The 13,392-nt window shown below is 55.9% G+C and overlaps 1 protein-coding gene across 1 annotated transcript in view; it reads left to right on the top strand.

Annotated features, from left to right (window-relative positions):
* Nucleotides 1–4,636, top strand: part of VDR (vitamin D receptor) — a 59,265-nt gene extending 54,629 nt beyond the window's left edge. The window contains 3 exon segments of the mRNA NM_001097414.1: nt 1,477–1,628; nt 1,783–1,899; nt 3,427–4,636. Coding sequence (NP_001090883.1) covers nt 1,477–1,628; nt 1,783–1,899; nt 3,427–3,686 — 529 coding nt within the window. The 3' untranslated portion in view covers nt 3,687–4,636.
* Nucleotides 4,637–13,392: the final 8,756 nt, after the last annotated feature.

Here is a 13,392-nt window from a genome sequence, read left to right as displayed (position 1 = left end):
CAAGCATCTAAAGGACAGGGGTGAAGGGGAAAGGGCAAAATACAAGCAATGTACGAGCCACGTGCAGCAGGTCATAAAGGAATGGCTCTCATCCGATGAAGAGAATCAGAGAGTGGAGGACCCAAGAGAGACCTTCCTAGATTCAGGACCAGAAAGACCAGGTGGAGCAGAAGAAGACAGGTGCTCCACGCGGGAGCCGTCCCATGTTCAAGGGCATGGCAGTGGCGTGAGAATGCATCACCTGAATGTGGAGTAGTCCCACAGTTTAGAAGGGAGGGTTGGTGGAGCCTGCGATGGGAAGGGGGTCTGGAAAGACAGGTTGGAACCAAGTTATGGAGTACGGGCTTGAGCCCGGGGCGTTTGATAGTCTGTGCAAATTTCTGAGCAAAGGAGTGACACTTTCCTGTAGCAGCGGTAAGAAAGGTGCACTAGAAACTTGACCCCAGGATTCTAGTAAGAGGCAACTGAAAGACATGAGGGAGCTCTGAATCAGAGCAGTCAGGAGGAGTGGGAACGGGGTCCAGAGATGCCTGGGCGTCACTCGGGGGAAGGACCAGAGGACAGGAGAGAGAGGGAGAGAAAGCATGGGAGCCACTGGGATGGCTCTAACATGTTTATTTTGTTTGTTTGTTTTTGGTTTTTTGTCTTTTTGCTATTTCTTTGGGCCGCTCCCACAGCACATGGAGGTTCCCAGACTAGGGGTCGAATCGGAGCTGTAGCCGCTGGCCTACACCAGAGCCACAGCAACGCGGGATCCGAGCCGCATCTGCAACCTACACCACAGCTCACGGCAACGCCAGATCCTTAGCCCACTGAGTAAGGGCAGGGATCGAACCCGCAACCTCATGGTTCCTAGTCGGATTCGTTAACCACCGCGCCACGACGGGAACTCCTCTACCATGTTTTGCAGACCACCTTAGTCATGCCGTGGCCCTGAGAGCTTCCTCAAGCTCTCTCTTCTTAACCCCAGAAGAGCTGTGGCTGCTTAGACCTGGGACACCCCAAAAAGTCACTGAGTAGCTGAGCTGATCCAGCTGGCATTTGGTCACAGTCTTGAGTTGTTCGCAAGTTGTTCTCCCTCAAGAAACAAGTCTTCTTCTTTCCAACCAGGCTGCAAGCTCCTCAGTGGAGGAGCTGGGCCCATGCTGGGCACCTGGCAGGTGTATACCTGTCAAAACACTGCACTAATTTACATGACTTGAAGGTCTCGGCGTTCCCATTGTGGTTCAGTGGGTTAAGAACCTGACTAGAATCCATAAGGATGCAGGATCGATTCCTGGCCTCGCTCAGTGGGTTAAGGATCTGGCATTGCTGTGACAGTGGTGAGGGCTGGCAGCGGCAGCTCCCATCTGACCCCTAGCCCGGGAACTTCCATATGCCACAGGTGCAGCCCTAAAAAGAACCAAAAGGAGAGAGAGAGAGAGAAGGTGCTGCCCAGTAAAGGAACCTGACCTCCACCTCTCCCCTCCCTGGCAGGGACCTCACCGCTGAGGACCAGATCGTGCTGCTGAAGTCAAGTGCCATCGAGGTCATCATGCTGCGCTCCAACCAGTCCTTCACCATGGACGACATGTCCTGGACCTGTGGCAGCCGGGACTACAAGTACCAAGTCAGCGACGTGGCCAAAGGTGCGTCTGGGCTCTGCCTCCGCCTGCCCCAGCTCCACCCCTCCTGGGGTCCGGGGCCCCACCAGGCACATCCGAGGGAGCAACGTCAGGCTGGATGTGGGGTGCGGGGGGGGTCCTGTGGGTGCCCACAGCAGCTGGCCATCCTCTCTTGCAGCCGGACACAGCCTGGAGCTGATCGAGCCCCTCATCAAGTTCCAGGTGGGGCTGAAGAAGCTGAACCTGCACGAGGAGGAGCATGTGCTGCTCATGGCCATCTGCATCGTCTCCCCAGGTACTCGCAGTGAGGACGTGGGACCTGGGACGTGGGGAGCGTGCAGGTGAAGCCCCACTGAAGACCAGCAGGGAAGTTTGGAGGGAGGAGTGAGCAAAAGGAGAGAACGACAGGGAAACCTGGCTTTTGCTGGGTTTGCGCAGCCAGGGTGGTGTGTGTATGTTGAGGGTTCCCTCACTGCCCTTGGCCTTGGCCTTTCCCTAGTGAAACCATTGCTGGTTCATGGGAGGGATTTTGAGGAGCCAGATAGATGGAGTTTCTTTTTTTCTTTCTTTCTTTCTCTTTCTTTCTTTTCTGTGTGTGTGTGTGTGTGTGCGTCTTTTGTCTTTTCAGGGCCACACCTTCGGCATATGGAGGTTCCCAGGCTAGGGGTCGAATCAGAGCTATAGCTGCCGGCCTACACCACAGCCACAGCAACGCAGGATCTTTAAGCCCCTAAGCAGGACCAGGGATCGAACCCACAACCTCATGGTTACTCGTCAGATTCATTTCCACTGCACCACAAAGGGAACTCCTAGATGGAGTGTCTCAGGCCGCAGACAGGCCTGGGTGTTCCCAATACTTGGCTCTGCTCTTGTGTGAACTGGACTGACCTCCCTGACCCTTGAGGTCCCCTGAGGTCAGGGCACAAAACCCTGGGGCCCGATAGATGTTCTGCTGGCTGGACATCTGGCCTGATGGACAGTTGAGCTGACTGATTTTGGAGGCGGGATGCCGTCAGTCTTGAGCTCTTCTGCCTGTTTGGGGTGGAAAGAGGGAGACAGGCTGAGGAGGAGGGTCTTGTGGTCCCGGGGACTCTAGACGCTGGTGAGGCCTCCCCCTGGACTGTGTTTGGGGAACAAACTAGTGGCTGCCATCCAGGGATGCTTTCCTGGGCTGGGGCCCGAGGGAAGGACCTGGGCACCCTCCTCCTGCCCAGTGAGCCCTCCCCGACTCATCCATTCATTTGTTCCCTCGGCAGTGATTTACTGGGCTCCTGTCAGGTACCAGGCACTGTGCTGGGCATAGAGACTCAGCAGCAAACAGGACGCAGACCTCTCCCACCAAGTGTAGGAGGAGACATCAAACACACGCCATTGTACAGCCAATTCCTAGGAGTTCCCACTGTGGCTCAGCGGGTTAAGAACCTGACATAGTGTCCATGAGGATGCAGGTGTGAGCCTTGGCCTCGGTCAGTGGGTTAAGGATCCAGCGTTGTCGTGAGCTGTGGTGTAGAACCAGTGTTGCTGAGGCTGTGGTGCGGGCCAGCAGCTGCAGCTCTGATTTGACCCCTAGCCTGGGAACTTTCAGGCATGGCCTGAAAAAGCAAAAAAAATTTAAAAAAAAAAAAAAAAAAGGCAATAGAGAGTGGTTGAGATGTTGGGGAGGACTCTGGTGTCACAGGTCAGCAGCCATCAGGAGTGATGGATGGATTCGGAGGTTAGGTGTCCATCTATGTGGGCTGAGGCATGAGGGGAGCGGATCGAACAGGGAGGGGCCCAGCTCAGATCTCCTGTGCCACCCCCACCCCACCCTCTCTGCCCACAGACCGTCCCGGGGTGCAGGACCCCACGCTGATCGAGGCCATCCAGGACCGCCTGTCCAACACGCTGCAGACCTACATCCGCTGCCGCCACCCGCCCCCGGGCAGCCACCTGCTCTACGCCAAGATGATCCAGAAGCTGGCCGACCTGCGTAGCCTGAACGAGGAGCACTCCAAGCAGTACCGCTGCCTCTCCTTCCAGCCCGAGTGCAGCATGAAGCTCACACCCCTTGTGCTTGAGGTGTTTGGCAACGAGATCTCCTGACTAGGGCAGCCTGCGGTGGCACCCGGCCGGGGCTGCCTCTCTGGGGCCCTGCGCCCAGGCCTGGGGTGGGCGTCTGGCCAGCAGCCCTCCCCACCCCCTCTGGAGTTCAGCCCCTCCTCTGCCACCTCCCCTCCCCGCCTGGCCCATCCTCTCTCCTGCCACAGGCTGCTCCCACTCCCACGAGACCTCCGTTATGAGGAGTTGCTGTTTATTTGACAGAGAAACTCAAGTGGGGGCAGAGGGCAGAGGCTGAGGACCCGGGGACGCCCCCGCTGCTCCAGAAGCGGCTGCTGGTGATGCCGAGGGAAAAGGCAGGCAGGAGAAATAGCCCCTTCCTCAGGGACAGAGACACCCGTACCTCCACCCCACTCCAGGCCCCCGTGTCCAGAGCCTGGTGGGATCTTCCTTCTTCCGCCTCATCCACGGCACGTACTGACCCACAGCCCCACCTCATCCTGCTGCCGGTCCGCGCTGTTCCGTCCCCAGGCAGCGAGCCACCAGGGGGCCTTGGCCCTCTGCCTGTCCAGGACACTCACTGCCAAGGATGACCAAAACCAGGGTGACGAAGGTCACAAATCCATCTCTGCTGCCCAAAGGGCACATGCCTAAGCCCTCCGTGCCCACCTTCCTCTCATCCCTATGGTAACGTTGTCCCCGGAAGGAGCTGTGGTAAGACAGGCTGCCTCCCCACGGCTGGGGACACTGGCCCAGAACCCACCTGCCAAGAGGCCCAGGAGGGAAGAGAGCAGGGCCCAGGCGGGGGGATTTGGGGGAGGCAGGCACATCCAGCCTCATGGAAGAGTGGTAGACAGAGGCCTCACCTGTCCTGTGGTGGAGCCCGTGGCTCTGCAGCCTGGATCTGAGGGGGTAGCCAAGGCGGGAGTTCTCCTTCTGACAACCCACATGGCAAGACTGACGGGCACCCAGGCTTCAGAGAAGCGCTGGACTCTGTCATCCTCCCCTGCCAGTGCCTTACCTCTGCTCCCTGAGAGAGGACCAGACCGGCTGCAGGCTCCCCTCACACAGCAGCCGTGGGCACCCAAGGGGCCTAACCCTGGGATGGCCAAGGGTGGTGACCCAGAGGTCAGCCCACTGTCCCCACCCCACCCCACAGTCTGGGGAAGCAGTGCCGCTCTGCCTACCAGCAGGGCCTCGTCTTTCCCACCTGGCCCGGCGCCCAAGCCATGCCCTCCCTGCCCACCACTGCCTGCTTCCAACACCGCCGTTCCCCCAAGAAGCAGGAGCCAGTGCCCCGGCCCCCGGGGTGGGGGTGGAGGGGGGGGTGAGAGACAGCGGGTTGGTCTGCTGTCCAGCCCGAGGGAGTGGGGCTGGTTCCTTCCGCTCCCATCGCACCACTGTGACGTCAGAGGTGGGTCCTTCCCACATCCAGAGGCACTCAGGAGGGGGCACTCCTGGCCCCGGGACCTCTGGGCTTCCACGGGGGTGTGAGCCGCAGGCCTGTGGGAGGGGGGCAGACAAGGTTCTCCCAGGAATCACAGAGGGTTCTTCAGCTCCTACGGAGGTTTCTGTCTCAGCAGGACACCCCCCCCCCCGCCCCCGGCCCTGCACCTGCTGTTCACTACAGACCCCAGGAGCCAACGACTTACCACTGCAACCGCTGGGACAGCCGCCAGGGCCCGCCTGGCCAGTGCTTTCTCCATCTGGCAGCCACGTTCCTACTGCCGGCCACCGTCCTAAGACTCAGTCTGATGCTGATTAGATGGGGGTTGTCTTCCGAATCAGGCTCCATTGTGGTACCACGTGCTAATCTAGCCGGTGGTAGGGACCACAGGTGAAGCGAGATTTACGGGACCAGGGACTTAACATGGTGAAAATTCTATATCTTAATCATTGCTGTTGTTAGTTTACAAAGCAGGGAGAAGTGGGATTTGATTTTAGCTGCCGAACCTGTTGGCCCGGCTGCTAGTCAGCAGAAGAAAAAGCTGGAAAATCACTAACCCAGTTCGACCCCCTGGTTAAAGAAAACTGATGCTGAGAGGAGGGCGTGACTCACCCAAGCTCAAGGAACTAGTTAGAAGCAGCCCCAGGGCTGCACCCCAATTTGGACTTAGGGTTCAGTGCTCGTTTCGCTATACCACGCTTGAGCTCAGACCCCATGTCCCACTTCCCTAGAGGAGGACCTTTCCCTGGGGGAAGCCCTGGGCTTTCGACAGAGCAAGTCCAGATCCCAGACCCCTGCCTTGCTTCCCTTGGTTGTCACCCCACTGACTGACCCATCAGGGGGAGGAGAAGGGACACCTCAGCCTGTGTCAATGTGAATCGGACCCCCGCCCCTCTGTGGCCCTGGCTGGATGGGGTCTCCGCCTCAGCCCTGTATGATGCTGTTGCCTCATCAATAAAGTGCATTTGTCTTTGTACCGTCTCCGCCTTCCCAAAGCTCGTCTGGCCCTGCCTTCCCCAGGGGACCCCACGGGACACTGAACACCAGTGCCTCAGCTCTGGGGCACACAACAGTCCAGTCCAGTCCCTAAGTAAAATCTAGGAGCTGAGAGGAAAAGAAAAGAGAAAAAGTGAGGTTTCCTGGGACTAAATTGGGAAAAGATGTTATCACCTCTTTTGCTTTAAAATGAAAGAATGAGAGCTCCCATTGTGGCTCAGTCTGTTAAGAACCTGACTAGTATCCGTGAGGATGCGGGTTTGACCCCTGACCTCACTTAGTGGATTAAGGATCGGGCCTTGCCGTGAGCTGTGGTGTAGGTCACAGATGCCACTCGAATCCACGTTGCTGTGGCTGTGGTGTAGGCTGGCAGCTACAGCTCTGATTCAACCTGCAGGCCAGAAGCTTCCATATGCCATGGATGCAGCCGTAAAAAGAAAAAAAATAAAACGAGAGAACACAAAGGTAGATATTTATAAATCTCAAACTTTTAAAGTATATTATTGGAGGAGTTACCTGGTGGCTCAGCGGGTTAAGGATCCTGCAGCTTTGTCACTTCTGTGGCTATAGTTACTGCTGTGGCTCAAGTTCAATCCTCAGCCCAGGAACTTCTGTGAGCCGTGGGTGCAGCCAATAAGTAAGAAAGTATATTATTGGAAAGCAGGAAAGTGTGCCCCAAAATGCCAACTACCTAAACAAGATTCCAGGAGATAGGAAAACCCTTCTCGGGCTGACTGGAAGCGGTAGGAAAAACCAAAAGAGGCCAACAGGGAAGCTGGGGAAGTGCAGCAGACCTGGTGGAAGCCAGAATTAAATATGGTGGCAGGATGGCTTTGAAGAGTGCCTCCTGAGTGACTTTCAAAGAGAAACCATGTGCCGGAAATTTGTCCAATAAACCAGTGAAGAGAGCTTTGCATATGGCAATAAAATGGCTCATACTTCCATAGCGCTTACTCTGGGCAGGTACTGCTGTCAATAAAAGCTTTATGCAAACCAGCCTGCCTTGTCCTTGTAAGGACCCCAGAGGAGATGGACCGCTATTACCCTTACTGAGCAGAGCAGAGAATGTGCCTAAAGCCACACTGGTAGGAAGCGAGAGACCGGCCTTGAAGCCTTGGCAGCCGGCTCCCGGCAGCCACTGATTAGCTGCTAACTGCAATGCTTCCTATTGAGCTGAGGGGCCTGACAAAACAGCTGGTCGGGCCAGCTCTCTATTAAAAAGCCTACAAGGGATGGAGTTCCTGTTGTGGCACAGGAGGCTGTCAGACCCGTCCTTTTGGCTTTAGGGACTGGGCAACAATAGTCCCTGGAGCTCCCTCCAGGGGAAGGAGTTTCCAGTCTCTTCTCTGCTCTGGACTACCAGGTGGTTTGGGGTTTTTTCCCAAATTGTGTTGAGCATCACCACTAGGTGGTGCTACTGTGCTACACAGACAGATTTGAGCTGCTGGCCTGGCTGCTCTCCCCTCTCCTCCATCTCCCACTCCTGCTTTTCTCCATCTCTGTGAAAGGCCCCTGAAGCCCTGTGCCGGGGGCCTCTGACCACCTTCCGTGCTGATCCCCGTTTCCCTCTGAGGTCCGGCCTGGTCGTGCAGTCCTGAGATGTCTCCAAGCACAGACATGGCGCTGCGCTCAGTGCCAGCAATGAATAGGACAGTCACTGCCCCCAAGAAAGGCACAGTCCAGTGGGAGAAGGCAGACGTGCAAACAGACCATCAGCAAGCAGCGCAAGCAGAAGCTGAACACGTAACAGCATAAACGGCTGGGTCCCTCTCCCTGTCCTGGGCCTCCTGCTACTTGTGTGACCTTGGGCAAGTGACTTAATATTTTGAGCCTCGGCATCTTCACCTATACAATGGCAACAAGAACAGGTCGCGTCTAGGTTTGCCGTTGGGATATAATCTGTGTAAATTACTACCACGGTACCTGGGCGTGAGTCATACATGCCGGCCAGCCTCATCATTAGGTTGCAGAGTGGAGGGATGGTCAATTAGGTGTTCATTGGAAGGTGACGTTGCTCCCATCCTCTGATCCAAGCTGAGCTCTCTCAACTGGCTCCCGAGGGATCTCTTTGGCCCTTCCTCCAGATTGCAGCCTCAGGAGGGAAAGGCTCCAGATCCGTGACTATCTACCGCAGCTAGACGAAGGCGTCATTGCGTCGTGTGGCCACCAGAGAGCAGATGTGCAATTTAGTAACCCAGCTAGGACCCACTGACACAGCCCCGCTGGAGACAAAACTGTGGCAAAGAGATGGGGAGGTAGGCACAGAAATCTGTCACACGTGGAGCTCTAGTTAAAACTGTCCTGAATTACGTCTAATTATGGTCTTTCTTGGTCAGCGTTCCCCAACGACCACCGCCACCAACTTCACGGCACACATTTTATGGACCCGTGGTTAACGAAGTGGCTCCTGTCCAGAGAGAAGCGAGCCAATATAGCGGCGAGAATCAAGTTTGCTCTGTGTATTCGTTGTGTCACGATTTCTATTCACGTCCCCTGGCGTTCCCTGGACCGGTGATCCTGTGACAAGGTCCACAACCCACCCTGCTGCGGCCTGTCTGCCACTCCAGGATCACGTGTCACCGTCCATACGGTGAGACTCGAGCCACTTGCAGCTCTGACAACGCGCTGGGCAGGCCGCCTCTACACCAGCCCTTCTTTGCTTTTTGGACCCCTTAATGCTGTTAAAAATAAAGACCTCCCCACACAACATTGTATATCAACTATATTTTAATAAAAAATCATCATAAAATAAAGGACACCCCCACACACACACAAAGAGCTTTTGTTTATGTGAATTACATCCAGCAATAGTTACCAGGTTAGAAATTTAAATGGAAAAAATTTGAAAATACTCACTAAATTTAAAAAAATAATTAATCTTTTATAAGTTAACGTAAATAAATGTCTTATTAAAAATAAGACATTTAGAAGTTCCTGTTATGGCTCAGCAGTTTACAAACCCAAGTAGTATCCATGAAGATGCAGGTTTGATCCCTGGCCTCACTCAGTGGGTTCAGGATCTAGAGTTGCTGTGACTGAGGCTGTGACATAGGCTGCAGCTCCGATTTGTCTCCTAACCTGGGAACTTCCATATGCCACAGATTCAGCCTTAAAAAGAAAAGAAAAAAAAAAGACATTTAGTGACCAGGACAACATTTAGTGTTGTTTGATAGCTCTGCAAATCTCTTTGAAGCCTCTGCTCCTGCTTTCCACCTGTTAGGGTCTCACACATCACAGAAACTTTGGAAAACTTCTCTGTACACAAGTGAGAGGATGAGAGTTAAAAAGGCAAATGAGGCGTTCCGGTTGTGGTGCAGCGGAAACAAGTCTGACTAGGAACCATGAGTTTGCGGGTTTGATCCCTGGCCTCACTCAGTGGATTAAGGATCTGGCATTGCTATGAGCTGTGGTGTAGGTCGCAGATGCAGCTCAGGTCCTTCATTGCTGTGGCTGTGGTGTAGGCCAGCAGCTATAGCTCCAATTCAACCCCTAGCCTGGGAACCTCCATATGCCGTAGGTGCAGCCCCCCCCCCAAAAAAAGGCAAATGATGTCTTAGTATTATTATGACAGTAGTTTGACCTTGCAGAGCCTCTGGGGCTCAGGGGTCCACAGGGGTCCCCAGCCAACACTCTGAGACCCACACTCCACACTGTCCCCGGCCTTGTTTCCTCAGCCTGAGGTGCCCCATCCTGTCCTTCATTCCCCAGTTTTCTCAACCAGGCAAACTCTTCCTGCTCCTTGAATTTCCAGTTCAGGTCTTGCACAGATTCCTCCCTGAACGTGACTGTGCTGTACCCTCCCGGGCCCCTTCTGGGTAGAATGGTGCACCCACTCTGTTTGGAGAGTGAAGTGTACGTTGCAGTGTGTTTAAGAGTTCTGTGTTGCCTGTGGGGCTCCCTACCAGATTGGACCAAAGGCGGGATTCCATAAACGCAGCTGAATAAAGGCATGAATGACCAAATGAATGTGAGGCAACATGCCGCCCACTTCTGTCAGCATCTAGCAGAGAAGAGCTGATCCTTACAATAGCTGTCAAGGGAAAAAAGTTCTGCTTGGGTCCCTGCTGGAATATGACATGCAAACAGCCTTATGCAAATATCAACACCTCCTCTTGAACTTTGGAAACTGAGAAGTTAAGTTCCTGTGGCTTCAGAAGCCACATCCTAACTACTCCCTAAATCATCTGCCCCACATCCCTCAATCTATTTGTGCACAGTTGGGGTTTGGGGACCCAAATGCAGAATTTATCCCTATTCATGTCTATATGATTTCATTTCTCCCACACTGAGATTAGCCTGCTCAAATCTTTTGAGTTTTTGTTTGTTTGTTTGTTTGTTTTGTATTTTGGGGCAGCACCCGTGGCATGAGGAGGTTCCCAGGCTAGGGGCTGAATCAGAGCTATAGCTGCCTTCCTAACACCACAGCTCACAGCAACACTGGATCCTTAACCCACAGAGTGAGGCCAGGGATCAAACCTGAGTCCTCATGGATACCAGTCAGGTTCATTAACTGCTGAGCCACAGCAGGAACTCCTGCTCAAAACTTCTGAATCGTCACTTTGTCATCCAAAATTGTAACCACCCCTCCTGACCTTGATCGGCAGACCATGTCCAGAGTTGGCCGAGACAGAGCCAAGACGATGCCTTCCTGCAGGGTGACACTGGCGCACTGACTAGAGCCCTTTGGTTCAGTTTTATTCAAGCCCTTGCTGGGATCAAGGGAAGGGGTGGGTCATGAGATTGAGTCCTGGCAGGGGAGTAGTTGGACAATCCAGGCATCCACAGGAATTTGGGGAACTTGTCAGCGCTTCCACAACCCTCCCTCTCCTGGACCCAAGAGTCTCACCCCAAGTCAGAACAGAGTCTTACAGAATTAGATGAGATCTGAGCCAAAGATCAGGGATCCAGGGATATCTGATATAAGGGATGCAGGAAGGGGTGTATCAAGTATCAAATTCCAAGCTGGATTGTTCTGCAACTTCTGTCTGAGCTGGACTCAGGGAAGAAAGGCACAGCCTCCCAGGTCCTGGTTGTGGAGCGGGGAAGGCCATGGGCACAACTCTGCTGAGGCATCTATACCTTGGTGACAAATGGAGAAGGCACATAATGCCCAGCCTGGTGTCCCTTCTTTAGCTCCACAGGCCTTCCCACAGCCCTCATCACTTGTACTCAGAATCCTACATGGGGGAAAGGCCTGTAGGGCCCTGACCCCACTCCATGTAATTACACATCCTGTGAACATCTGTGGCCGCCAGCACCAGGCCAGGGCGAGGCCAGGCAAGGGCAGGGGCCCCAACTGTGTCTGAGCCTGGCTCTTGTTTCTCCATTTGCCTACCAGACCGGCCAGGTAGAGCAAGCAGCCCAACAGAAAGGCCTGGGCCGCAAAGGCCCGCCCCCACCTGTGTGTGCAGGACCAGGTTGGAGGGACAGGGAAGCCCCTCCCCCGGTGTCCCAGGTGTCTCCTCCAGCCCCACCCCCAGTTCCACTGATTTAAATTTCTTCTCCTCTCCTGCTCTGGAGCCCCAGGGGAAGGGCAGGGAGGGGCAGGGAGGGGAGGGTGGAACAGCCTGGGGTGATAAAGTGGGGATGGGGAGAAGTGATAAAGGGGGTGGGAGAGAAGCCGGCCCCACTTCCTCTCCGATAGGGACCCCGCCCCAAGGGGCTCCTGCCTTCTGCTGTGTTTACAGGAAGGCCTTGAGGTGGAGGAGTGGATGGGAGGGGAGCCGAAGGGGGCAGGATATGGGTGGCCTTGGAAGAGGACCGTTCAGGTCGTCGTTGGTTTGCTTGGTGGTTGTTTCTCTGAGATGCTCACCAGGGGCCTGCCCCCACCGCAGGCCAGCAGCCCCTCTCCACGCTGGCCCAGCCCCTCTCCACGCTGCTCCTGACCTTGAGGGAAGCAGCCAAGAAGGTGAAGGAGAGCAAGCCGTCCCAAATCCTGACAGTGCATCTCACCAGCTGTGCAACTTGGGGTCAATGCCCTGAGCCCTCTGAGCCCGAGTCCCCCGGTCCCCCCCTCCAGGAAGGGTGACAGGGTCTCTGTGAAGGTAACAGGAAGGTAACACCTAAGCCAGCAGGTGAGAGCAGCAGAGGCAGCCTTGAGGGGGAGCAGGATTTGAACTCCCGGCGGCGGGACTGCTGGCAGCCTGCTCTGTCTCTGTGCTGCCGAGTGACGATAACAGTCGATAACAGTCGTACCTACTTCACAGGCGTCTTGAGAACCAAGTGAGCACATGATGGCCTTAAGACTTGTGCCTGGCACGCAGAAAGTGCCTGGTGACTCTTAGCTCCATTGTTAGAAGTGTCATCACCCTCTTTGGGTTCCTCTCTCCACCCCCACGCACACACATCCGGACTCAGGACAGGAGGGGGAACCAGTCAGGACTCACAGGTGGAACCTTTTTGTGCAGGACCCCAACGGTGCTCCCAGCCCTGCTCAAACCACCCAAGGAGAGGGAGGGCTGGCCCCCACCCCACCGGGGGCACCCCGGTCCCCCGGCCAGGGCTCTGCTCCGCCCCATTATCTCCTCCTGCAAAGCCGCCTCCACCCGTCAACCCCCAACCGAGATTACAGACCCTCAACTGTCTCCAACTGCCCTGATTCCGACCAGGCTGGACCCTCGCCCCCTCCACACACTCCTGTCTGCCCCACCTCTGTCCCCCTGGGGGCGGGGAGGCTGCCTGCTTCTCTGGCAGCTGGGGACATGGGGACCAGGATGGGGGAGCCGCCGGGAGGACACGGCCCCCACCGCGCGGCTGACGGAAAGCTGGTCTCTGGGGGGAGCCATCTGGGGGCCCCCTCGGCGTGCCTCTGCCCTTCTTGTTTCAGGCTCTCCGCGTCTGCAGTTTCTGCCTCCCTCCGTCTCCGTCTCGGGCTGCGCTTCCCCGCCCCCACCCCAGCCAGCACACCTGGCTGCTCACATCAGATAACCCGACCACAGCAGCTCCCCTCGCCCAGCCCGCGCGGCAGCCCCCTCCTCGCCCCCTGCCCTCTTCCTCCCCTGCCTCCCCCGCCTCGTCGAGACCTCCCTGGGGAGGTCTGGGGAGGGGCCCCCAAAGCCGAAAGCTTTACTGGGTCATGAGGGTGTGAGAAGGCTGCTCTTCCCATCCCCCAACACACACACACACACACACACACACACACACACAGTGGAAATTCTATACCCCTGTGGAAACGGAACGAGGGGGAGGGAGCCAGGGACCAGCCTTCAGGTACCAGGAAGATCCAGCCTGAGGAAGGAGGGGGTCCCAAAACGGGCTTCCAGAGCTCCCTGCTCCTGGGCACAGAGGAGCTTCTTCCCGTTTCCCGCC

Source organism: Sus scrofa, chromosome 5 (genome assembly GCF_054392235.1).
Source record: "Sus scrofa isolate SSC_HxYL_T2T_F1_AM1 chromosome 5, Sscrofa_HxYL_maternal_Yorkshire_Landrace_v2.0, whole genome shotgun sequence".
NCBI lineage: Eukaryota > Metazoa > Chordata > Mammalia > Artiodactyla > Suidae > Sus > Sus scrofa.
This window is presented reverse-complemented; position numbering and strand designations above follow the sequence as displayed.